Raw genomic sequence first — 27,709 nt, 5'->3', positions numbered from 1 at the left:
TCTCTCCATGCATGAATTGCTTATAAAGAAAACACTCTGGTTTCCCCCGCTGCTTTTACTGTCAGCTTCTTAATGCTGAATCTCACATTGCAAGCACATTACAATTTGTGCTTGTTAAAGTAATTTGCAATGTAAATAGTCATGACTTCACTCACTGTTCAGTTCACGCTGTACTTCCAAATGGTATTTCCCTTCAGAGCCTACACATGTCACTGTTTATTTATTTATATCTAGTACAATGGATCTATCAATTTCTCGGTTTTCATAGTTGATCTTGTGGTCATCATTTTCACTGTTTTCCCAGCATTCACCAGAGAGAACAACAAGCTGCGTGGAAATACTGACCTCATACCTGTCGGCAAGCAGACTTCCTGTTCGTGTAGTTATTGACTCAATCTCAAGGCCAAGTTGCTGCAGCAATGTGAAAAGCGCAGAAAATCTTGGCGATGACTCTTATTACTGCCTGTTTCCTGTTCCTCAATCAACATCCTTTGATCTTGGGACTGGCAGCTTGTAGTCATGAGTAATGCTAACATATGGATGCACTGTTTCAATAGCATGAGTTGGTTTGTGTTTCCGATGTGTTCCTGATTCCCGGTGATGCGTCTGTGAAAAGTGAGATTAATTGACAAATTTTCCAAGGAATCTTTCTCAAAACTAACGTTATGTCCTGTTAACCAGCTCCAACGTTTTCCCAATGTTTCAGCAGCTATGAAATTACTTCCATGTAATTGACTAAAATGTAATCAATCCGGTCACCGTGAATATAATTTGTTGGTCAGCACAGATTTCATCTACCATTTGGCAAACCTAGAAATGAGATTTGCTCCAAAACCAACACTACACTGAAGTAAAGTGAAGTGGACATTGGAGAAAAAATAATGAACATCTCGTGGGCGCTCATTTTATTTCTTTTCCTGGCACCTCATGTGAAAGAACATGACCATTCAAGGGTAACATGAATGTAGTCAGGGCACTCATTTATCCTCAATCATCACCTCACCATTGGTTGGCTCTATTAGTGGTGATCCATAAAGCTTCCACTATACTACTCTGGAACAGCATACCGCAAAGTCTCGAGACGCCAAATCAGTCCACACCTTCAAAAAAGAACATTTGCTTTCTCTTTATTTTATACTTTCTATTTTGTGGTTTGTACACTTAAAGAGGTACTGCGCACAAAAATGTGTTTTTTGTAAACTAAATTATATAACTGTACTGTAATGAAACACCTCAATGTTGGTGTTAATATTGACACTGACACCATATATACATATAAAAAAATTGACATTACATGGGTTGAAAATAGCTCAACTTGTCATCTGCTGTTTAAAATCAGCCCTGGAAAGGTGGAGCCTAGGGATGTGCAGAGGGCCCAGTATTTGTATTTGTATCTGTATTTGTTGAGGCAGCAAAATTATTTGTATTTGTATTTGAATAAAAGTGGAGCGAGGCTTAAAAATCTTGTTTTTGTTTTTATTATGCTTTTAATTTTAGAAAACTGAAGTGTTACAATAAGTGTTAATGAATAAACTACCTTACAAGGGAGGTCCCCACACCAGGTCTCAAACTGCTATCTCCCAGATCATAGACAACTGTGCTAACTACTGAGCTAAAACTTTACTCATCACCTCATTGCAGACAGACCTCTACCTATTTATACAAAGAGACAGCACAGTGTATAACGTGTAGAGAAGAACTTCAAAGGTGATTATTGCTTTGCACTTTTCGTTTATTGCCTATTTTTTACAACCTAACTTTGTGTAAAGGAGAAGGGAGAGTCCCTTGAGAGCACTTTGCATGTGTCAGTAGCTCAGCTTTATCTCTAGGGAACACCCCTTACTCCAGGAGTGATGTCCAAATAAGGAAATGTGCGTCATGTAGCAGGTGGATGTGACCCCCCTTGTTGAGACCTGCTGATAGACGTAACAGCGGAGCAGAGATAACGACGTAACCGACCTGCACGCTGGTATTTGACATGTTTTTTTTTTTTTCTTCCCGGAAACAAATCATTTTTAAAATATTTGTATGAAACAAATATTTGTAAAAAACCTACTCTTTGTGCTTTGAAATAACGTGTTTGTATTCAGGCACACCCCTATTGGGACCAATGCTTACGTAGAGATGACTGTTTGGGAGGTCTCTGCGTCATGAATTTATATAAATGGTAGAACAATAACACTCACCTCCCCCAGCCCTGCACTCATTTTCAAATATATGCTGATCAGGGGAGACAGTTTCAGCTTCAGGAGCTAATGGCAGTCTCTCAATCTGCGACTGTCAAAAACAACAGAAATCCTCCTCGCATCTTGCCCTGCAGCTCTTCAACTCTCCGGCTGTCTATTCCTGCAGTTATCAGCTAATAAAATCTTGTTTTAAAACGTTAAATCGCAGTATAACCAGAGCTCCGCCAAAACTGTCTGTCCTGTCTGTCAGCTGAGCGGCCCTGATGTGGCTCCTCCTAAACCATAGGTCCGGTTGCTACTAAATTTTCTGTGGATCATTATTGGACCAAGCTTATGAAAAGCTGCATAAAGCTTGATGATATCTTATTTAGTTTTCAAGGTGTTAACCCATGAACCTCAAAAGGGGCGTGGCTTAGCACATAAATAGACCAAAGTCAACAACCATTGGGCCAATCATCATAAAACTTGCAGGATATGACCACATGAGTACATGAATCATACCCTGTAAGTTTCATTAAAATTGACCACTGGGGTAGCTACAAATGTTTTATAACACAAACCAGATTATAAATCAGAAATTGTTTGTCCAGTCATTACAATACTTGCAGGATATGTTTCGTAACAAATTTGAACCACATCTGTAAAACTATTTTGAAATCGTTTAACCACCACCAGTTCCAAACACATGCTTGGGCCTGGCGCAAATTTGGCCATAAATCAATGACAGTTTGTCCAAACATCACCAAACTTGGTGGATATTTTTTAATTAAGCTGTTGAAGATTTCAACTTCTATTGGTCTGTGTCAGCTTGAACACCAGAATTGCCGCTTGCAGCTATATTTCTGTATGTTTTTATATATCTTCTTTTTTTATCTCCTTCTTCACCCCTTTCCTATAAAGAACCCTGTAATATCTGCTTCAAAATGTGCTACTGATATGTTGGGCGAATGCTCAAATTTGTTAATATAAAATGTAAAACTAAGTAGTAATAATGTAAAATCCAAGACCAATATCACAATATCCTCTACTGATTTCAGCTTTCATAACACTAAGATGAGCACATGTGATTTTAGCTTTACAACAATGCATTTATCAGCCAGTTTGGAGATCTCAATCTACTGTCATTTTCTTTTATGAGAAAAAATGTAAATAGGGAAAAAAAACCCTTACAACAGTATGTTCATATACTGTGTGTTCATGCACAAACTATGTTTTAGAATAGAGCTTCCCAAACAAAATCCCCAAAACCACATTTAATCTTTTACTCTGCTTTTGCTGCTCCAAAACGTTCTAAAGGAAGAAAGAAATGCACAACCAGATGCAGGAAATGGGAAGAAAATTTGACAGTGCACCTTATCTCCACCTCTGTCACCACAGATATGAGTAGCTCTCTTCACTTCTGTTTGGGTCACCCCAACTTTTTTCCATTTAGCAGACACACAGCTGTCGATTTTGGCTGTTGATCGCACCCGTCTGTTTGCCTGTTAGAATATTTCATAAAAACACAAGTCACATAACGACTCAGAAAAATGCAGTCCTTCCCCTTCCTCCAGTGCACTTCTTGGCCTTTTTTTTTTTGGGTTGATAAAGTGCTCAGGAAATAATTGAGCATTTAGCAGTGAGGAGGGGAAAATGGGACGAGTTGTAATAAAATGTTAAAGCTTATCATTTAAAATTTTCTGCAGACTGACTGTGACAAAAATTTGGATGCTTGCATTCCGTTATAGATGACAGGAAAAGTGTAAGAATGCAGACACGAGGCAATGACCTATTTAACAAGTATGGTCATTACAATCTTCAAATCGCACGGGTTCTGTAAAATGTGACCACTGACTTGGCAAATGTGTCTCTAAGAAAAAATGTAGAGGAGAGTTTTTCTTTTGTTTTGCATTCTAGTGAGTTGACTAATCCCAGTGTCTTTGAGGGCCTCATTTTTACTCTGCACACAACAATGTGATGTTTCTTTTTGTTCTTGCTCCTCGGTGCATTTAGACTTTCTCAAGGACTCTAGTCAACCTTCAACCACAAATCTGTTTTCTGCCAAAACTTTGAGTATTTAGAATTACAAATTGACCGTTCACAAAACCCCTCCTTCGAAGTGATTGCTAAATGCATTTTGTAGAGTTGGGAGTATTTATTTTAAGTCCTTGAGAAAAGAAAATGGAGAGGTTTTTTTGTGGTTGGCTGCATTTGATTTACAAAGAACCTACTGCAGCTGTGGCAACAAACATTTGTTTCTTTGTACTTTAGATTGTGCAGTCACCTCCTCTGCCATTTTTGCTCTTGCCCTGTGGCTATTTGGCATGAAGACAACTTTGCAGGTATATGTACTGTATACTGGGCCAACAACACAACTTAAAGCTTTATGCTGATGATATTTTAACTTTTGTTGCGATCCCAGTAACGTCAGTTTGGCCAGTTTTAATGACCAGCTCAAGGTATTCTGTTATCTTGGGGTTCTATTTCCACACAACCTTTCCAAACTCTTAAAGAAATATTGAAAGTTTAACTGATAAATTTAAATTAGGGTGTTTTCAAACCTATAACTCATTTGCTCTGGTCTGAATCAGTGGTATTGTGTTTTCCTGTTGGTTCACTTCTTTTCACAAAGAAAACCTCACTCAAAAATTCACACTCACTAAAAGCCACAAAGTGACAAGGTTTACTCCGCTCATTGCTTAGATGTTTCTGGGGCAGGAACGAAAATGTAAACACAAGAAAACGTCCCGAAGAAGGTCCTCTGGGCAAATGCAAAATACTCCGTTGCGCTAGTCCTGGTCAGATGTTGATTCACTCTCCAGCTAGCTGCTAGCAACTGTTGATTTCGCTCATCCACATCCCAGTGTGCAAAGCACATCTGGCTACAGCAACCAAATCAGATTGAGGTTGGATCACATTCCCACCACAAACTAACTGCTCCAGAGTTTGTCTTGCACTGTACCAAGATCATTAAAAGGGTCTCAGTGTAAACAAATGTCCAAGTAAATCGCACTAAGGGGGAAAACAAATTAGGAATCTTATATAATTGGACTAAACAAGGCAGGTTTGAAAACCTAGATTGATCTTTCATTTGCTGCTAAGGCTAATACTGTAAAGATGAATCTAGCCCCTAAGTTCAGCAACATCTTACAATTGCCAGTAACAGTACTGTGTTTTTCAAGTTACTATCACTTTCTGTAGAATGGTAAGACAGCTATGGTGTAACTGAAGACACTTAAAAACAGGAAAGATCGGGGAGGGCTACTTTTGCTCCATCATCATGTGCTTTCTGTTCACAACATCCTGAGCATGCTCCTCCCAGGTAGTGACTCATAACTGTCTCAATCCTCAAATGGTTGCTTTTTGTCTGCCTCTTTGCCTACAAGTGCTATTTCTCATCCAGCATGATCATTTCTTTAGAGAGTTTGGAAGGAAACAGCGAAAAAGACTATTGTGTTATGTAGTTCAACCAGTGTACAGTGTGTATATATTTCCAGACTACATGTTAACATAACTGTCAATGATAACTTAATATGTGTTAGTCTGCACGAAAAAACATTATTATGTGTGTACACCTTTTTAAGTGTTGACCTCTGCTTTCTGCTAAAGTCCAGACAGTCAGACATAGATCTGAGAAACTCAGCAGCAAAACATATCTTTACTGTACCTCCGAGTCCTCATCCATCATACAGGCCCTTGACTCCGATTAACCGTAAAGCCTTTTGGAGAGATTTATGAGCTCTCAGTGGATTCTTGCCTTGCCAGCACAAGATGTATTTTTAAAATGTTCATACTTCAAGCTCATATGTACTGTAGGGATTTCCTTCTGTCACCTCATTTTTGGTAGCCCGCCAAAGTGGAAATGTGACAGCTTTAAAATTTCCTACCACCCATTTTCAGGTTTCCTCCAGTTTATGCACATGTACATGGGCTGCTTTGTAAATCGCTAACAGATCTCTGTCTTACATTCTGGATCTGTTTTTTGTCCTTTGTGGAGTGCATGTTTAAGATTTTGACTCAGAAGACTTTAGTCGTCAACAGATGGGGGTCCTGACTGTAGTTACATGATGTCATTGCATGAAACGATGCAAACTAAATACCAGTTACAGCTGTGGGGCAAGAGGGCTAATGGTCTTAATGCGATGAGGCTGAACTGTGTATATTTTCCTAGTCACAATATACATATGGTGTACAAAGTAAAGGTTATACATCAATCAACGCAGTCTGCAGTACTTCCTCATACCGAAACGAGCAAATTCAATGATGCCTGCTGGAACCAGTTACTTAATGTGGTGACGAGCTGTTTGTTCTCTCTCTTGACCACCTCTGAATTTTTCTGTCTGGCTGTTAATCCGGTCGTCTCAGAGGCTGCTTTGAGTTGGGCTGCAATTCGAAATGTTCCTCTCCATCTTTGGTGGATGGTCTGAGAGTTTGGCAGAGGGACAGCGAGCACAGAGCAACCGGATACAAAAGGTTCTGGAGACGACAGATCGTCTTCATCTCTTCATTAAAGCCAGCCGGCTGTGTGAAAGGCACCGGGTCTGGCACAGCTTCATAGAGAAAGTCATTTAGCCCTCTCACTTTTCCTTTAAACTCTTGACTGTGTCTTACTCTAACTGGCACAAGTGCAGATAGTGGTGGAGTGAAATTGTGATACATTTGTGATAGATTTCAAGCGGCTGAAACATTTAACTCTTCCAAGATACCCTGTGGAGTTTTTGACCAGAAGCAGCGCTATGGAGCAATGCTTTTAAGAGTGGGTCCCAACTTTGTTAGTATCTCGTGCGCGCTTACAAGGACATCCACATGCGAGTGATGCAATACGCCGTCCTGCTGTAATTTCACTGATTGACAGTTGGCTGCAGTAATGTGCCAAGAAATGTAGCAACGTGTCAACAAAGGCAGTGAAGAAAACTGATAGATAGCAAACATGGATGTAAACAATCTGTCAAATTCTTCCAAAAATCAGTTCTGCAAGTAGTTCATGAGAAAGAAAATGCACTAAATACATTCGTTAGGCCTCCAGGAGACACACAATTCATTTTGGTGAGAAATGGTGAATATACAGTAAACATAACTTTGTTGACGAAAAACTCTCCTTCAACTTTATAGAATGTATCATTACTATACAACATTAAGTGTATTCCTCTTGTAGAAAAAGTGAAAATTGCTTGGCTGTGTAGGATTAATTTGCTGTGAGCTCTGGCTAAATTAAGACTCTGTAGGAATAAAAAAAAAAAAACTGCCACAGCTACAGCTTCAAACTCCAAACCAAGTCCAAGAAACAAATGTGTGCCTCATGGAAGATTTTAGATACTCTGAGGATTAAGGGATGAAAGGGAAAAAATAGATAATGCATTCAAGATCATTTACACTTGTTACCTTCTTTCCAGCTGCACAACATTTTTAAAAAATAACAAAAGGAGTTTTTTCTGGCAGCAGGTGATACTGATTGTCAGTTGGTAGCAGGTGTGATTACGCTCCTGAGAGAGCCTGTCAGGCTCAGATTATTTGTGTCCTGCTGTCTAATTTCTATCAAACCAAAATTGGCCGAACTCAATAAACCAGTAAAAAGAATCCTGCTATGAAAGTGGAAATTTATCATTCACGGATGATGTTTTAGCATGTACTGTGGGCTTTGAGTTAAGAGAAAAACTAGAGTTCAGAAATGGTGCCACAGCTGCCGTCTCTCTGCCCTGAGAAAAGAACATGTAATTAAATTACAAGAAATCTGTTTTTGATGAACAGTAACCGTGGTACACATGTGCTTGTAATATTTTCAGTTTCTGTGCTGGCACAGTAATACAGTAAACAAGCTTCTTGTGTTCAAACAGGCCGAGTTGTCACAATAATATAAGATGCATTACTTCATACAGACAGATACATCACTGATGGCAAGCTGCGTCACCTCAGTGTTTTGAGCTGGACCTTGTTTGAATTACAGCAGGGGAAAAATATGCATAGAGCTGATCCAAAATAATAGACAAGAAACAGGACAGATTGCAGTGTTTTCATACCTACGTATGTACAGGTTTAATAGTACAATACAATGTAAAAACACATGTCACAGAAGTGTAGACACTAGCGTAAGGTTTTCCACACAATTAAGTGCTCACAAACACCACACGTGTGCTTTAAAACACGTAAATTGCTCAGAATGTCAAATATTATCATTAACGCCTCACAGTGAGTAAGCCATTTACTGGAGCCTGCTAACACAAAACTGTTTATTCATTTTGTCATCGTGTATTTGCCTTCAGTGTAAGTCGGCGCAATTACAGAGCAAACCAGAGCACGCCAGCTCCATGTGATATCACAGGAAAGGGATCATTAGCCACTAACCGCCTTTACCGACGTTTCCTGTGGTCATTAAGTCTGTAGTGAAGACAGAAAAAAGCAGGGTTGTACAGGGGCAAACCACCTCAACTCTGTGCTGTAAGTCTTCACATGTTATAGCCCTTTTCGTGCTTTGTCTCGGTCACTGTAGTGGAAATATCCCAGCGTGCAGCATGTGTATGTATAATATTGTGGATGGCAGCCAGTCTACAGATCCTTTCCTGTTCTTCTGTTTTCCCAAGTATGATGCAATCGTCTAGGTTCAGACAGACCTGGAATAATTCATTATTCATTGCTGCCTGAAGAAAAGGTTGGTTTAGCTTTGCTTCTGAGAGCACTGAAATGTAAAATACTAGGTCTGCAACTGATGATTATGATCATTTATCGATTAATCTTTCTAAATTAATAATTTTGTCTATACAATGTCAGAAAATAGTGAAAATGCCTGTTTCCCAGAGTTAACAGTTATGTCTTTAAATGTCTTGTTTTGTCCAAACAACAGTCCAAAACCCACTCAGTTTACTATCATGTATGATAATGACAAGCATTAAATACTCATGTTTAAGAGGCTGCAACCAGCCAAATTCGGCATATTTGCTTAAAAAATGATGATACAATTAATCGAATATCAAAATAGTTGCAGATTAATCTTCTGTTGATTGACTAATTGCTCTAAATATTGCATACGGTTACACAGTTATATGTATGTCATCAGTTCAGGATGTAAAATTATTCCAGGAGTGTTGTTTACAGCTTTTATTATTATGAGACTCCATTTGGGACTGTCTCATCAACTGTGTCCTGTGTGTTTCCATAGAAAAGCTCAGAGAAACGGCTACTCTTTAACGGAGGTGGGGCGATTAACCAGACGTACATTAGTCCTCATCTTTAAAGGCTTTTCTCTTGTAAAATCAGAAAAAACAGTTCAAAAACACTTCTGATAAAGCATAAATCTCACCTTTGTGTTGTTTGTCCAAGTAAGTTTTAGAGTGCAGTGCTTCTTCACGTCATTCTGGTGCACCAAGCCCCAATGGACTCATTACTGCCCCTGAGTGGGTGTTTTCCCCTCAGTCACCACAGGGGGCAACAATGAGCCCATTACACTCTTGAAAACAAACTTGGACAAACAACACATCCATCTAGTTTTGTTTTGATTAGTTACATTTATTTAAAGTGACTATAATCGATATAGCGAGTTTCAGTTCATTGTTTAGCTGTCCAGCTGCAACTTTACTGTTTTGGTTCACTCTCAGCACTCTCATAGTGTCGTTTTTGGCTGCAGCAGACAGTTGTTTTCAGAGAAAAAGCTCTAAAGACATGCCGCACACTACCTGCTTAGCTCCAGACGGCAAACAGACACAGTTAGCTATTAGCTGGTGAACATATTGGAGCATTTAGCAGCTAGAGAGCCAGATATTTCCCTCAGGAGTTGATAAAGACCAAAAACAGAGCTAAAAGAGAGAGAATATTTGACTTGGATTCATCGGGTGGACAGAAAAACGACTCCAAATGAATGATAATGTTGCTCCGTAACTGCTAGATGTGTAAATAAACAACATGAGGATGGGAAACCATCCCTTCCATAAGATATGAATGTATAGGATTCAACCTTTACTGCTTGGTAAATACCCACATCTTTTAAACTTCACGCTCCCAGTTTGTAATGCTGTCTTTCTGTTAAAATTTGTAGTATACAAACTAAAGTCAAAGTTATTTCCTCAGACATGACAGAGGACATTATATCTAAACGTGTAAAATTGGTGTTTGAGTTCCCCTTTATTTTACTTAAAAGACTTTGTAAACAGAAAGCACTCACACTGTTTGTAAGTCGTCCAAAAACTCTGCATCAATACTTCTTTCGTATGCAGTCGTATGGCTTTATGTTTCTAGGCAGGAGAGCAGTGGATTAACTACAACAGAATTAGAGTAATAACATTATGAAAACCGCGAATATGATACATAACTGTTTACATTTTCTTCTTCTCTGCAGTCTGTCAGTCACCAACTCCTAGATGCTGACTGGCTGCTGCTCTTATGTCTAGTCATACACACACATACACACACACACATACACACACCTGCCTGCCTGTCTGCCAAAAGGCCTTTATAAATGAATTACAGGTAATGGAAAAGTTTGTCATTTTCAGTATTATTCCCACGCATATTTGAAATATAAGAATATTTGGATTGTACATACATGACTTATTAAACATTTTAAATTACATAATTCCACCCATTATACCAATAATATGTTTTTATTGCAGCAAAATTAATGGCGCATTTAATAGTACATTCCACATATTTTGGAGGCTTGGTAATTCCATTTACTGTAGCTGGATTAAGTGAATATAATAACTATTAAGGAGTATTTAAGGACACTTTGTCATATCAGTATATAATGTTATTTTTGCTAGAATACTAAGAATCTATAACACATTCTTTTTTTTTTAAATAAATAAAGACTAAGCAACAAATCTGTTTGGATTTCCTCTTTTCAGCATTTTCAAATAAAACTGATAAAACTTTATGATCTTTAATAATATCTATAAAAAAGATGAAACTTTTTTGTGACTGCTATATTTTCCAAGACATATGCACCAAAATTACTCCCCCCACTTTTATCCACATTATGTCAAGTATGTTGTCATCTGACTCGGTGCATAGTTCACCGGCCTTGGACATGAAGGTAATCTCTGTCCGTCAAGATTACTGCATGTATATGAGTGAATACCACAGCTTTAGGAGAGACTCCTTCTCAAATGTTTTATTTATTTGGCTCTGCATTGGAGCCAAACGCTTTGATTTGCATTTCATTCCTCTGCTGCCCTTGGAACGGGGGCCAGATACTGCATGTGAGGACTGGAAACCCCCGGCGCTTGATGGTGGGAAGTAAATTAATCAATTTTAGGTGGATCTAAAAAGAGCTTGCTCACACAGCTTGAAAAGCCGCTGAGTCATTGTCTGTTCATCTGGTCTTGAGTCTTGCCAAAGTCTGGGCCCACTGGGTTTGAGGCTAATGTTTAAGAATGCCCTGAACACAGCTGAAAGTGAACCCTTTTGCACAATTTCCCCCAATTCCTGTTTGGACATTTGCATTTAAATACAGCCATCTTTAGTTTCAGCATGTGTGGGGTGTTTTAAATTTTATTATCTGTGATTTAAGGTGGATTTATGGTGTCGTTTTTAACACTAGCTGCTTTTGGAGTCTTCAAGTAATTTTACTCAGACTGTCCTTTTAGTTGCCAAATATTTCATCTTTTTCTTATTTTTTGAACTTTTAGATTTTAGGCAACGCAGCAAATACACAAATATCATGCTGGATACTGGACACTGCTGATCTATCAATCATTTATTTCTACTCAGTGTCATTTTTGGGTCATCTCTGCAAAACACAACCAGTTTTTTTCTGTAGGTTTTTCAGAGGGGGATGTTGGGGGCCCATGTTGAGTTCCTCATGGTAATGCTGTTTGACTAAGACCAGACATGTGTCTCGATACACACCCACCCGAGCAGCACACACTGTAAAGCCCACCCTACTAATGCCCGCTGAATGGATCTGCTGGAGGTGTGGTGCAACATCACTCAGCTGATTGAAGGTTTATTACTGGCTGAGCTAAATGTCAACAGCCAATGGCAAAAAATCTACTGGTTTATGTTGGCTACATAGAGAAAAGTGCACAAAACATCATAAAATAGATGTTTTTTTCATTTATCCATGATCATGGCATTAAAAAATGAGCAAATCTGCTAACTGATGAGGTTAGAGTGATGTTGTATATTGTATAATAGCTTGGGTTAGTACTCGAATCTAACAAATTTTCCCCGAATCATTGTTGAACAGAGCGAGGGGATTAAAACCGAACATATTTGATGCCTACATAAACAGGAAACCAGCAAAGTATGAAAAAAAAAAAAGGTTTCAACACAAAGATGTGATTCTTTCAGACTTGCTCCAGTGTTTCTTTTTCAATGCAATTATAAAATGATCCAGACAGCATGAAGCAGAACATAAACACGAGTTAAATAACAGTTCCTCTGGGAGGAGTAGCACGGCGCTACAGTGTGGATTCAGGAATTAGTCTGCAACAAGAACTTGTGTCCTGGGGATTGAAAAAATGTTTGTTTTGAACACCATACAAGTTTTAAAATCTGTATTCTCAAACTCAGATGAACTCAGTATGGCTAAAAATAAGATTAACAACATGTTAAAGGCATATTTGTACTTGTAATAGAGGCCTCACTGAACATACATTACGGGTTGGCTTCAAAATGAAGTCGTAGCCATTCTACTTTGTTTCTAATTCACTACAACACGACAGATTGTAGTTGGACTTGAGTCAGCTCAGTTAACAGATTGCCAGCACTATACCTGCCAAACAGGTATGTGAAATGTATTTTTCATTGTATCACTTTTGGTTGTGAGCATGTACACCCAAGGCCAAGAACAAATTCAATCACAGTTTTATCTTGTAATAACTCTAACAGTCTGAATATTTGGGTGTGTGCACTTCTCTTTATTTTCTAACAATTTCACTTCAGTTGTCTGGAGCAAGCGGCAGCTATCTTACATGGCGAGGCAGCTGGATTTGTCAGATCACAAGATCACACGAGAATCAATCTTGTCAGGCTTCAAGTTATGCGCTTGTGTCCAATCACCTGCCAAGTATTTTTTGAAAGCGCCTGCCCTTTTCCAAACAGTTTCCAAGGACGACTTCTCAGATGGTTCTGTGTAACAAACCATCTGGCGCATCAGGTTAGCGACTACCACGGCTTAAGGCTGAAACCAATGCAGAAGTACCTTAAAGTGTAATGCCACCAACAACCACTAGATGCTGGCTCCAATTGACTCCCATTCAAAAAGCGTCAACTTCTATCTAGAAATACTAAGTCAGTCATTTTTTTTCAACAGGTCATTATGGTCAATCGCTAGATTTGGGCCCTCTAATAAGTGTCCTGGTGGTCATTTTGGAAATTATTGCTCTGTTAATAAGATTTGAAGACTTATAGTAGCTTTGATGTCTGCTGTGTGGGTGTTGATTGACAGCTTTGATTGACAGTTGGCTCGCCTGCTGCTCTCCCCGCACTGAGTATTATAGCAATATTTCAGTAAGTGTAATGTTACTTGATTATGATACCTGCCATGTTAGCATAATTTAACTAAAATAGCGTTAGCTTCCGAGGTAGTGGGGTGTGTTTCCAGAGCGTGAAAGGCAACACCTCACACTCCTTATTTGGAAGATCCTGGCTCTAAATGGAAAAGATGGCGCCAACCATAAGCTGCAACTCTGAGCTTCAAAGTGGCTCCAATGCAAACCGACGGGTGACATCACACTTCTCTACATCCATCTTTATATAAAGTCTGGGGTCTGGAGTCAGGAATGGCAGCTGTCTGACATTCATGTCAGCGGAGGCAATGGAATGAAATATCATAGCATGAAAAACAAGACAACGAGCCAAAATCTTGTCTCTTTTCCATGAAGCATGACTGTCAGAGCTGTCCAGACAAATTAAAATATCACTTTTCACTTAAGTGATGGATTCCTTGTCTTCCACCTATTCTGTAGGTCATGCTGGAGTGTGTGTGTGTGTGTGTGTGTGTGTGTGTGGGAATTTACAGTCACCTCTCCATGGGTAATTTGCAGCACACATTACACGCTTTAAACTACCAAGAGCCCCAAACCACAGGTATTTCAGCCTCATGTTGTGAAACAGATGAAGGTATCATTAGAGAATCTTGTCATGTGTTTTCGGGAACATTTGTCAATTGAGGGAGCGTGATGTTGAACAGAAATACTTTTTTTTGTGTGTGCATGTGACTGAGGCAAAAAAGCTGAATTCCTTCCTGCTTGTGTGTCAGCTGAACCCACAAAGCCCTGTTTAATTTCTGCACTTGGCAAAATATTTGCAGTAATATTTTCAAAACAGGCTCACTTTTACGCCTTGCCAACCAGAGCAGGACGTTGCGTACGCCAGCATCAGAAACTGAATGTTGATCCCAGATTCTGTCCATTACGGGTTTTAAAAGCACACACTCAGACGTGATACAGACGTTCACACACTCGCTTTCTCACACACACTAATTCAACTTCCATCCAAACTTTCTCAGACATCATTAAGACAAACAGGCTGTGGCTGTAACACTAAAGCCACTGCACTCTTTACAGGGTGTACCATAAAGCAAAGATGCATAAATTTCTTGACAGGCAAAAATAAAAAAAATTAAAAAAGGAGTTTATACGTGTGTGCATGTATGTGTGTGTGTGTGTGTGTGTGTGTGTGTGTGTGCGTGCGTGCGTGTGCATCCAGAAACAGCAAAACTGAGCCGAGCCAGAAGCAGCAGAAGTTGAAGCAGACAGTGCAAACAATTCCCAGCATTCCTCTGAGGAGCAGAGTAAACTGACCCCGGCGCTCTCTCTTGCCACACAGGCTGAGACACTGATGCCTGAGCACGGATGGATACGTTCAGCGTTGGCCTCCAACTGAGAAGCCGATTAGCAGATGTGTCTAGATTAAGATGTAGTCTGTTTTAGTTTTTGTGTTACAACCACAAAATTGAGCTTGAAAACCTTTTTGTTTAGATCCGCATGGATTTTTTTTTTTTTTTTTTTTTTCCTGTTGACGCTGTGAGTTTCTTAAGCCCAGCCTACTTCTAGTAGTGGAGAAATCAGCCTCTTTATTACCACTAACACATGGTTAAAGGAATTTCAGATTGGGGCTATTTTCATTTATTGCATAAATATTGTTTGCATCTTTTCTCAACCAATTAGTTTTTTTTACTTCTTTTGGATCATTTTGCACATTAATACACATTGAAATGTCAGTTTATGGGATGAAGTCATTCTAGTGCTGCTTTTTTATTCAAGTTATTATACTTGTTAGATTATCTAATGTTTGTCAGGAAGTCTTGTGAAGTAGAGCATGTCTCATAATAATACTTTCCTCATTACATGGCGGTTAAAACAATTTTATTAAGGGTGATAAGTAAGATTTTCCCTCCCTGTAGGCCAAAAAGATGACAACATATCAGCAGAAAGCTGACAAAGATGCTGATTAATGCTGATAATTTCAATATTTGGTGAGTTCAAAGTCAATATGAGAACTAGGACTCTGCAAATCTTCACACTTTCACCGATTCATCACACCTGTCACTGTAGCATTTTTCAACTGCTCCCTTCCTGAATACGACTGTGTGTGTGAGCAGCGTGCATTGCAAAAAATTTCAGGCATAAAGCCGTTACTCACAGGCCAACACAACAAATGACAAAGTGGAACTATCTGCAATGGAGACGTTTCAAACATTTTATTTGCGCTGTAAATGACCGAAGTTCTGATCTCTACAGTGAAAATGTGATTTTGTTGTTTATGTGTCACCAGTGGGGTGCCTCCGCTAGGATAGTTTTGTGGAAAGAAATGTTGATATTTCAGGGATGTGAAGTTCCCCACCTGACATTTAATGCACCTTAAATACAGAGAATATATCCCTCAAGGTTAAACAGATGTTTCAAATTTGACTGTTTTCATCACAATGTCTTCCACAGATGGAAAAAGCTAGTGCTCACAACTCACTGCTGCAGTGTTGATGTATTCGACTTGACCTGCTTCACATCTTATTGAAATCTAGAAGATTTTGGCAGCGACACAGAGCGGCTGAAAGGCATGTGTCATTTCTAAGACGGGGAATAGAGATGAGACTGGAGAAAGAGTGTGAGAGAGTTAAAGACGGAGAGTCAAAACAGAGACAGAATAACAATAAGAATGTAGCCAGACCAGAAAAGGAAAGCGAAGGGCAGCAGACTACTGTTGGTCTCCGCAGTGGGTCTGTGCCTCCTCAGCAGCTCAGGCTCTGGACCCTGTTTGTCCAGCTTTGATGGACTGAGCGTGCTCTCTCTTCCTCTGCCAGGAGAACAAGTTTTTATTGGCGTGCAGTGGCTTAATCTAGTCACATGCAGAGAGATTACACACAGACTGTGTTGACTGAGAAAGAAGTCACTGCCTGAGAACCCATGATGGAGGATTTTTGAAGTTCAGAGACGCTTGGAGTCACAAGTTGGTCTGCCGGCTTCAGTACAATGGACATTGTATACAGCAGTGTTTCCCAACGGTTTTTACCTCATGACCTCTTGGAACGTCTGTATTTCACAAGAGGAAGCAGCGATTTAAAAAGTGAGAAAAAGCCAAAAACAAACAATAAAAACAACCTTTTTTGTGTAGCAAAACTACACCCTCATGGCTCCTTAAATTGATCTTGTGACGCCCTAGTCTTCCCCCACCCAGAACTGACACACTGAGTCCAAATTCCCAGTTACACCCATATCCACAAAATTTGAGTTTTATCAAATCTGTACGTAAATATTTTTCTCATCTTAATGTTAAAACATTTTCCTGTAAGTGCGCCTATTCAGCATTTATAAGTAGTATATAAACAGTGAATACATGGTTTATAACACTATATACTACTTCACTGTATAGCTGTCAACAACTATAACTCCTCCTGTGTGCAACAATAACCGTAGGCTGGTGTATAAACAGATAATAAATGACAATATTAATATAAAATATGTCTTCATAAGTGAAGTTATAATTGTTAACAAACATTGTACATTATAAACACTTAAAACTGTTCTTGTATTTACTTAAAACTACATTATGTCGTGCTATAACATTTATTTAATGCTTATATATTGCTTATGAATGCTAAATAGGGGGAATTAAAGTGCACGTGATTTCTTTTTTACGCTTTCTGAATAACGCTTGACATATTAAAGGTACCCTATCTCATACACACACACACACACACACAAGGACGCATATGCATGCAATTAAGCGCATGTCGACAAACACCAGTTTTAGGATACTAATCAACACTTTGCAGAAGAAGCATTGCACCGACACTTTTAGCCATGTGGCAATAAAAAGGGAGGAAAACAATTTGCCAGTTTTCTAGCAAATGTGGTCATAAACAATGCAGGTTTAAAAAAAAAAATCAGCTTTGTAAATGTTTTCTTAGGAAGAAAATGCATTTAACACATTTTTTAGGCCTCAATTAGGCACAATGCATTTTGCTAGGAAACACCAGTTATCATATTGTTCATAAATTAGTTAAAATAACGCTGTTTAAGTGTAAAAATGTCTTCTATGAGTTGCACTGTTCAGTAGATTCAACTAATCCTGTGTGTGAGAATTCGCCCTCAACTGATGGAGGTGAACTTGAGTCTGTTACACAAGATACAGCAGCCAGAGGGACTATGACTGAATTGACTACAGGTGCGTGTGGAGACAGTTTGCCTCCTTTTTTGGGCTACTGGTATTTATAGCATTTTTCACAAGCGCTGCTCAAAAAAAACCCAAAAAACGCTGGCCTATTGTGGATACCTTAACGTCCGTCAGGGTAAAGCATGTGCCTCACTGAGCCCACCAAAGATTTCAACCTCGGTCACCATCATATTTCATCTTTATCTGACTAGGGCTTGATACATTGTTATAATGGGATGAATGGAATTTGTGAGTGAATGCTTGTTTGATAAAGTGTCTAAGGGCTTGAATCAGGCTGAAGTATGTTTTTCTCACACGCTAGGATCCACAAATTGGCAGAACATATGCTGGAATTGCACAAATGTTTAGTCTAATGCATTTTATTTTAAATTTGGTTTCCGAACACCTAACAGACACCCTTCCTTCCTTCCTGCCTGCCTTCTCCTTTCCTGGTGCTTCCTTGCAAAAGGAAAACAAATGACTTCAGTGGCCGACGCTTTGCTCTTTTTACTCTCACAGAGAACAATTCACGCAGAACAGATTTAATAAGCTTAATGTTGACATTTTAGGTATCATATTTTTGCAACCCTAAATTAATCAAGCATGTAGACTTAGTTTTTTCCTCTCAATGATCTTTCTTGGCATCCACATTATTTAAGAGACCATGGGGTTCAGACCCTTAACTCTAATGATTATACCAAAGCTCTTACATGTATGCGGTCATCTCTGGTGTTTTGAAACCACATAAAAGAGGAGTATCCTCTTGTGAAGTGTTCTCTCGGTTTCGGGTTTTAGTGCAACTGGCACAAGACCTGAGTGGCAGGATTCACACTTTGCCTCCACAGAGATTCGGACACATTTGGCGAGCTCAAATGTGTTCCTGCCTTGCTAGACTTGGCACGGCTGCTCATACAATGTGTCACAGGCCTCACCTCCTCTGGTCTCAGCTCTCGCTCTCAGTAATACACTTTTACAGGGTTTCCCTTGGCAGGGGTCTTGGGACCGTCTTGTTTCGGTGTCCAAGCTAAACAGAGAAGCATTACATGGGCCAGGATGACGGGCAAATGATCCAAAAATAAATAACTTTGTCGCACTAAAGACTTTCTGCTGCCGGACAGCGCTCGCTAACCTTGACACTACTGTTTTAACCACAGACTACATAAGTGGCTGTTGGTGGCGTTGCACTTTAAGGTAATTCTGCATTAGCTTTAGCCTCAAGTTATGGTAGTTGCTGCTTGGTTTTAACATATGTTAGCCATCCACAGCAATGCCCCCTAGTGGCGTCTTTGTTTAAATGCACCCATGCAATAAAGCAAAATTAGTCCATAATGTAAGATGCTGCAGAAGTAGCATCAATTAGTGAGATTTAAGATGTTATGGCACTATTGTTGATGTGTTAAGACATCACTTTTTATATGCTGCTTATTTTATTGCCTTTGATAGACTAAACTGCCTTAAAATACAATGAGGAAACTGATGCAACAGCTAATGAGAACATGTATTTTATAAATAGGGAGGTAAGTGCCTAAATACAGGGGGAAGTTTATCCAGCCACAAAGCGAAAGACATGAGCAATTTGTATATAATCCATGACCCACAGTTCGTTGGGCCAGAATCCCGGCTGTCTGCTTGGCCTCCATCCGTAAACAAGATCTGATTTCTGAAATTGACGTACTTGAGGTAATGTTCCCATGCCTCGATTCTGAAAAGCGGCTCAGCGTTCCAGGTTTGGCAAACATGAGCAGAGAAACTTGGAGGAACGCAGAGCCACAGAGAAGAAAACAGAAATAATGCAGGAATAACAGAAAAAATAAAAAAATAAAAAAAATTCTCTGCAGCAGAAACCAAGCCATTTTCAGAATAAACTCACTGCTCACGATAAGTTTGCTGGAGAGGTAAGCTTACTTTATTGATATTAGACTATTAAACTTAATAACAGGATATGGATCCATGATCTCCACCCTGTGCTAGGATTACTTTGGTCTTGGCCTGGCAGTTGTGCTTGACCATCAGACAAATATCTCACCAATTGTAAGAGTGGGTGTGTGTGTCTGTGTGTGTGTGTGTGTGTATGCATAGCTGTGCAAGGAAAAAGGGCAATCCCTCGTCAGGTTCAGGGGATTACAGTCAGGCTGAAAATGAGCCTCCCAGATTGCAGGAAAAGTCAAGGATCAAGACCCAAGGTGGAAAAATAAAAGCTGTTAAGATAGATGTTACTCTAGTTGTCAAAGACCACGGTTGTTTGTGAAGCAAATCCTGGCGAATGGCGGACAAATTGGACCGTCAGTTCAAACTTAATTTGTAACTTTAGAAGGTGCCTTGAAACATTCCAACTGTCAGCACAACCCCCCCCCCCTCAAAAAAAACTCCAGACTCACAGACAGTGAAGGGGGGGGGGGTGTTTTTCTTCTCCTCCACTCAGACCAATTGATTGGGAGTTAATGTAAGATTAACAATGTTACACCCCAAATTGCCGCTGGGCCGTCCAAGAATTACTAGAGGGGAAATTACAGTGAATCAGCAGCACCCGTGACTCGTATCCAACTGTGACAGCGAAAAGGAGGGATGAGGTGTGATAAAATGTGGACTGCCTCCCACAGAAACCGGGGTTTGGCTTCGGAAACGTTTCATAACCTCACACAAATCAAAACATTCACTGTGTTATCAAGTGCCGATTTATGATTAGATTTTTATAACTAATTCATGAAGCAATTTCTGACAAGTGCTTCAGGTGGTTTTAGTCCAGCGGTCAATTTGTAAAAAGAGGAATTGCTTCACTTTTTTAGCATGAGTTAAACACATCATTTTATTTAATTACAGAGAAGGGAAATGATTGAAGAGACGTTAAATGAAAAAACATTTAATCCTCACAGCTCTAACGCTGCTGCTCTGTAGCCGACTGACCTTTGACTTCTCTTTAAAAAGAGTGTCAAAAGTTCACCCACACTGCTAAACCAAACGCTCTTATCACACAACATGCAACAATTTGATTTGTAAATGCTATTTGTACTTCACTGCACACCATTAATGGACATTAGCATCAGCTTTAAATGGTTGCTCCAGTGATTTAATACCACATTCCCATGAAATTGGGGCGACTTACAAGGACAACAAAACAGCATAAGTGACATATCCAGACATTTAGTCTCTACAGTAGTATGGGTCCAGCTCCAAAATACACATTTCTCATAATGCAACTCAATAGCATCTTTCATTAGGCCAACATATCATCATTCAGGGTTATTTTCTCAGACATTAAAAAGCTCCTCCAGAGCCTGAGAAGACATTACACAACTGTTTTCGCACACTGAGTAGTACTCCTCGTGATGTGTAAAATTGAGTGCCCTTTTAAAGCACCACGCATCAATTAACACACATGATGCATGAATCCAATCTTATAAAAAGGTTATATTTTATTTTTTTTTACATGAATAAAACAGTGGCAGTTATGACAGATTAATGATACAACCCTTAAAAGATGAATTACATTTTATTTAGAATTAATTAAGTAAAAACAAGTGTAATCTTGTAATACTTATACCAACATTAGGTGCACCATTGAGCAAAACCATGTCAGTGGTGCTGCTCAACAGTCAGTCAAAAACATTCACCTCCTACTGGCTATCCTCTTGGATCTTCTCAGGCCGACGTTTTGCGCCTCCTCTCCAGCATTGTCCTCAGCTACGGCAACTTTGTTTCTGCTGCGGTGCGAAGAAGCCGCCTGCTGTGATGTGGACTGTCTTTCCCCAGCTTTCACTTTACTTTGGTTTTTCGGTTGTGGAGCTGCGGTCTTAGAGGGTCCAGCAGGCTGTCGTCTCCCTCTCACAGCTTTCACTGATTCTTTTGAATTTGATTCCTGCTCCTCCGCTTTCTTCTGCGGCCCTCTGGCTGCCTTCACTGATTTCGTCGGTTTCTCTACCCCAGACTTTGGTTTTGTCTGCTCTTTTGTTGATGTCTTCATAGATTCATTTGTGTTCATATGTGCATCATCTTTCAAGCTGGTCTGGTTGTCTGTTTCAATCACTGTTTGTTGAGAGCTTGAGTTCATGCCTGTTGGTTGACTTTGGTTTGTTGCATCTTGCAATCTTTCAGTAGGTGTAACAGCCTTTTTTCTTTCCTTTCCTCGTTTCACACGGCTTTTGGCGACTTGCAGTTCCTCTAATGTATCCGCATGGCTTTCTTTCACTTCTTGGATGTTGATCTGCATTTGAAGAGCTTCATAAGCTTCCTGCAAAATCAGATTTATTATCTAGGAGTATAGTAAATACTTAAAAAAAAAAAAGTACAATTACTGGATGCAACATTTATTCAACTCACTGTTTTTGCCACCGAGAGTGATAAACATATATTAGATATGATGAAATCCGATTCTCACCTTTTGTTGTGCAAGTTCAGATTTCAGGTCCGATAACTGGCTCATCAACCCTTGTACCTTCAGCTGAAAGTACAGATAAAAAAATGGTCAAAAAGAAAGACACTAAAATGTTATATAAGTTTGAGTTTTCCTTACCTGTTCATTGGCAATTTGTTTTTCAAGCTGCCCTCTCTCTTCAGCCTCCTCCTTCTTCCTAACACAGATGTTTTTGAGGAATCCATGTTAGCATTTGACCCCGTTTTTCCCCTTTACACAGAAAAAAAATATATATATACAGAGATGGACAATTTTGCCCAGTGCTGCACAGCATTTATGAGCTATGCCCATGGAAAAATGTGAGACGATCAATAAGCAATCACAGTTTTGTGAAAAGAATGTGAATTTGGGGTTATTCTTGCATTCTTGCTGTTCAAGTCTGGTTTTGAGTGTTTGAGTCTCCCACAAGTACATGAGTGCACTGAAATAGAAGACTACTGTTTCTGTTCAAGGTATTGTTGTAGCTTAACAAGGAAAAACTGAAAACTCATGTTGATGTTCTCGCTTATGGAAAAGAAACCAATGGCTAACTGGAAGGTAGAAAAAGTAAAACCTAAGAAAAAAAAAACGTGGTATGTTTTGGAAAATGGTAGGCAGTCGTGCAAAATAAACGAAACATACTGTCGTGAATAGTGTGATGCATGAGAAACACTGGCTGATCCTTTAAAAATGAAACACTAACTGTCTTCAGTGACTCAGAATGTGATACATGGCTCCTTCTAAACAAAAGGTATTTTTTGTTACTTGTTTGCCAACATCTTTTCCATGTGAGTAAGCCCAATCCTCTTCTCTTCCACAGCTTTTTGGACATTTTCTTTCGTCACCATGGTCAGGAGAGACTTGGCGTCTAGGTCTGATAATTCAGACAATGGTGATGTCATTTTGAGGACCACTTTAACCCACTCAGTGAGCTCTTCACAGGATGGAAACTAGCAGAAAGGAGGGGGGGAAAAAAAGGAACAGACACATTTAATCTTCCTTACAAACATTTCAAGGAACCTGTCTGGGTGTTTGTGACACTTATCAGCAATTCAGTTTATCTATCAAATTTTGATTATCTGTTGGCTCAGTGCACTTGTTAGATCCAATCTGCTTCTTAACCTTTGTTAAATGTCATCACTTGTGCTTGTTTTGTGTGAATTTCCACTGAACGTTATCCAGGAGACTATAAATGCCAGAGGAATGATCTAAAAGGATCCATCATCTTTAACTTCACATGTACACCATCGTTTACCGTAACGTGAAAGACATTTTTTTGGAAAATAAGGCTATTTTAGGGGCGATATAAAATGCCAGTAAAAATGCCTGTAGCAGCCTAAGGCCTGAATTTAAACAAAAAAAAGTTACGATGACGGTAAAGAGAGTCAGATGTGCCTTTTGTAGCAGCTACAGAAGAAATCAAGTGACTGCTGTTGGATGAAACCTTTAAATTAGACTGTTAATGTTTAACCATATTGAAAAACTTCATGGTTTGTAACTGACAAGCTGACATTTGAGATAAGTCGTCTTCTTGTCACCTTCCTTGTTTATTATAATTCAGAAATACAATTCAAAAAAAGAGACTGACCTTGTTAAGTTCAGCCAGTGCTTTCTCCCTGCAAGCCAGTGTCAACTCTAAGGCCATCGTTTCCTTTTTTAACAACCTCTGCACATCCTCCAGGTCTCCCTGAGAACACAGTCACAGTATCCCATTACATCACCACCCTGACATCTTCATGGGAAACCGTACAACGATGATTATAATCAGGCAGCAGGAGCAGCGGAGTGAAAAAGCAGACGTTACTTGTAGTTTTTTAATTAGTTTCTCTTCTTTCATCTTCTCTATGAACTCCAAGTCACCTGCCGTCAACGAATACCCCTTCATCCCCTTTAGCAATGATTTGGGGTCATCTGGTTTAAAAATGTTTTCCAAGCAGACTGAAAAAAATCAAACATGGAAAGCTTTTAGTGCAGGATACAGCCAGGAAAGACTTACAGTATGAAGATAAAATACCTGCTAATAAAAACTTATTCACTTGATTGGAAGGAGCCTAAAAAGCAGAACCATCATACCAAGCATGTCTATTAACATAAGCAGGTATTACTGTACCTGGTTTTGCATCATGAGTGTTCAAGTCAAATGTCCTGTTTGGGTCATCTTGATCTCCACTCCCTGCCTGTTGATAAGTGAGAGGAGTAAACAGATTTACCTGCTATCGTACTAATAAGATTCAGTTGGATAAACAGAGCTTATAAAATAAAGCATAATCTCTGCATGTACCTCCACATTCTGCTGTAGTTCTGCACAATCATTATTTGGATCTTCACCGCCAAAATCCAGGTGTCTCTTCACATCCGTCAAAGGAGGAGTCCTGGGAAGCTGTCGACCTGACGGGATGTAATTCCCAAAATTGCAGTTCTCTCTTGAGATTTCAAAATATCCCCCTGACATGTCTGAGGTTCAGTCTGAGACTTTGTCTTACTGCAAAAGGTTTTAAAAAGGAGGGGAAAAAGCTGCAGCTACTGCATCGGCTCAACACTGTGCTGTTTGTCTTTTCCTTTCCTGCGTGCTACCTTTGGCTTCAACAGGTGCTGTGTTTCACTAATCACTTCATTATTGTTTTCACCTGTGGCTCAAAGTCTGGTGATTACTCCCTTTGGCCAGTAGATGGAGTCAGATTGTTACTGTTTTAAAGTGCAGGTGAAAGATGTTTTGAAATCATTGTTTGACCTCATTTTATATAATGCTTATAAAAGAAGGAAAATTACCCTAAAATGTAGCACTTTTTGCACAGTTTAAACCGGTGAAAGTCAATTATGAGCATTTAGTTTTTATTTATAATCAATACTCCCATCAGTACCAGTACAACTACTACTAGACTGCCTCCATTACTGTTAGTGAATGTAGGAGAAATGAAAATATAAACATTACTAAACTGTTATTTGATTACAGTACACAAGAGCACAGTGATGGAGTACAATTTAGAGGTACTTGCACTATACATGTTCATTTTGTACTTATACTTCACTACATCTTAAAGGCAAATATTGTACTCCACTACTGTTTTATCTAACAGCTGTAGTTACTCAGCAGATATAGATTTTACATGCTGAACATATGATCACCTTATAAAATATTAATATTTTAAGTACAGTATTGTACAGCAGGGTGTATCATCATATAATACAGTAAAGTGTAGTATAGTTATGATGTTGCATATAACAGTATTTTAGAGTATATCATGGTATAGTATAGTATGTATAAATATAGTATTGTACAGTATAGTATGGTATAGTGCAGTACATGTAGTACAACAGGCTGAATGTAGATACAGTTCTATGCAAAAGTTTGGGCCCCACTTCACAAATAACATTTTTTTAATTGAAAATACATAAACACAGTCTCTGTAGGATATGAAAAAAACACAACATTTTCTGCAAACATAAATACATATATACTTTTTATGTCATAAATTGAATAAAACATAAAAATAAAAAAAAAATAAAAACATCACTGTGGCATGTGCAAAAGTTTGGGCACCCTACATAGTCAGATAAAAGTCTTTTAATTCTTATATTTGGGATTTTCTCCCATCCTTCTTTGCAAAAGGCTTCTAGTTCTGCAGTATTCCCGGGCTGTCTTGCATGCACAGCCCTTTTAAGATCCCCCCACAGATTTTCAATTATGTTTAAGTCAGGGGACTGTGAGGGCCGTTCCAAAACCTTTGTCTCTTGTGGTCGTCCATGGTGGATTTTGAGGTTTATTTAGGATCATTATCCTGTTGTAGAAGCCATGCTCTTTTCAGCTTCAGCTTTTTTACAGACGGTGGGATGTTTGCTCCCAGAATTTGCTGGTATTCAGTGGAATCCATTCTTTTCTCCACCCGTGCAATGTTTCCTGTGCCTCTGACTGCAACACAACCGCAAAGCATGATAGATCCACCCCCATGCTTAACAATTGGCCAGGTGTTCTTGTCATTAAACGCTAGTCCTTTTCTTCTCCAAACATACCTTTGCAGAGTGTGGCCAAAGAGTTCTGTTTTAACCTCATCAGTCCGCAGCACGTACAGGCTTCTGTAGATATTCTGTTTCATACTTCTGACGTTGGATTTTATGATGAGGATGCAGGTAAAGTTTGACCTCCACAATTCCCCCAAAAACTGCCATCTCTTAATTACATTTCACATCATGGAAACTGCAAGCTGACAACACTTTTCTATCTTCTTGTTGCCTTCCCCTGCATTGTTGGCATCAATAACTTTTCAGTCTTACACAGCTGCTTAGAGGAACCTGAGGTTTCTGTATTTGAGTATTTGTGAAGCTTTGAAACAGCTGACAATTGTTGACATGCCTCAGGCCTAACAAGCTGATTAAGGTCTGAGACCCTGTAAAAAGAATCTGAGACTTCTGAACTCTTAAGCTGCTCAAACCTTTGCACATGTAGTAGCAGTGGTAACCTTAAGTTTTTAAACGATTAAATGACCCAATAGTATAAACATCAGTCAAATTAGCCTACTGCTAAACATCTACATCCTTAAAATGCTGTTTATACAGTAATTATACTTTTACATTGCATCATCTCAGTACTTTTCAGTACTTAAGTTTTACTTGTAATGGAGCATTTTCACATTACTGTATTGTTACTTTCACTTAAGTAAAGAATCTAATTACTTCTCCCACCACTACAAGAGGAATCACATTAACAAACTGACAGATAAAGTGCACAGATACACTTTAGGGCCGTTTCGAATGAATGAGCACAAGTAACAGAAGCGTAAGAACCATCCAGTTCTAGATAAGAAGCTGTTGTGTGTTTGATTTTCTTTCTTAAAGTCATGCAGGTCACAAGGTTTCACACATGCTGAGTAAGTTTCACACTCCCAGTTCATGCTTCAACTGGACAGACAGACAGATAGACAGGCAGGTGTACAGACAGACAGATGGACCCTGATACAAAATAGCCAAAACCCCTGTCTATCTTTAAACCGAGCTGGTGGTGTCACACTGCCAGTCCCACATGTTCTGTGGAGCTCCAGGAACTCAAGAGGAGAGTGCTGACTCGTAAATACCTCTGCTTTTAAACTGCCCGCTCCCATAATGCCGAGGGAGGAGAGGAAGAAGGAAAAGGGTCAAAGAGGGTGTGTGTGTGTAATAAATTGGTGCTTTATGACAGCGAGTTGGCATAGTCAAGTGGAAAACATTTGCATGGTTTTACATTGCAGGTAGCAAATCACTACTCAATAAAAATCAAACTCAAAATGACTTTTCTCATCTTCTTCATACCGACAATTCCTCCCTGGTGTAAGTATCTCTGTCGTCCATGTATATCTGTTTTTTCACAGGGAGGAAGCAGAGGATCCATAGCTGCTTTGCTGTTACTAAATACTTGTTTTAACAGCAGTGTCCTTAAAAATGTTCTGAGTGATCTGAAAACCGCTCATATTCTTTTTCTTGGCACATGTGGCACGATTTAACAGAAAAAAGACAACGCTCTGTCTTAAAGAGCTTAGCAATCATAACAAGGTACAGCAGACACACATACATTATTTAACTTAAGGGATAAAGA

The 27,709-nt window shown here is 39.2% G+C and overlaps 1 protein-coding gene across 3 annotated transcripts; it reads right to left on the bottom strand.

Moving 5' to 3' along the window:
- Positions 1-21,141: 21,141 nt before the first annotated feature.
- On the bottom strand, positions 21,142-24,741 carry LOC122975986 (translation initiation factor IF-2-like). Of its 3 annotated transcripts, none has more exons than XM_044344207.1 (8): positions 24,425-24,741; positions 24,254-24,320; positions 23,948-24,081; positions 23,732-23,830; positions 22,909-23,093; positions 22,264-22,321; positions 22,129-22,191; positions 21,142-22,002 (listed from the first exon to the last, which is right to left on the bottom strand). In XM_044344207.1, exons 1-8 carry the CDS (start codon positions 24,593-24,595, stop codon positions 21,361-21,363), a joined length of 1,419 nt encoding a protein of 472 aa, XP_044200142.1. In that variant the 5' UTR covers positions 24,596-24,741; the 3' UTR covers positions 21,142-21,360. The 3 variants fall into 3 exon arrangements, with proteins under 3 accessions (XP_044200142.1, XP_044200143.1, XP_044200144.1); XM_044344208.1 differs by having other exon boundaries at positions 21,142-21,981; positions 24,425-24,740; XM_044344209.1 differs by having other exon boundaries at positions 21,928-22,020.
- Positions 24,742-27,709: the final 2,968 nt, after the last annotated feature.

Source organism: Thunnus albacares, chromosome 24 (genome assembly GCF_914725855.1).
Source record: "Thunnus albacares chromosome 24, fThuAlb1.1, whole genome shotgun sequence".
NCBI classification, from domain to species: domain Eukaryota; kingdom Metazoa; phylum Chordata; class Actinopteri; order Scombriformes; family Scombridae; genus Thunnus; species Thunnus albacares.
Note: the sequence above shows the minus strand (reverse complement) of the source record. Positions and strands in the feature narration are given on the sequence as shown.

Coding starts and splice junctions, on each gene's coding strand:
- LOC122975986 (XM_044344207.1), bottom strand. CDS start 24,595: ATGTCAGGGGGATATTTTGAAATCTCAAGAGAGAACTGCAATTTTGGG. Junction 23,831..23,947: donor AACTAATTAAAAAACTACAA/GTAACGTCTGCT, acceptor CTGTGTTCTCAG/GGAGACCTGGAGGATGTGCA. Junction 22,322..22,908: donor GAAAAGATGTTGGCAAACAA/GTAACAAAAAAT, acceptor CATCTGTGTTAG/GAAGAAGGAGGAGGCTGAAG.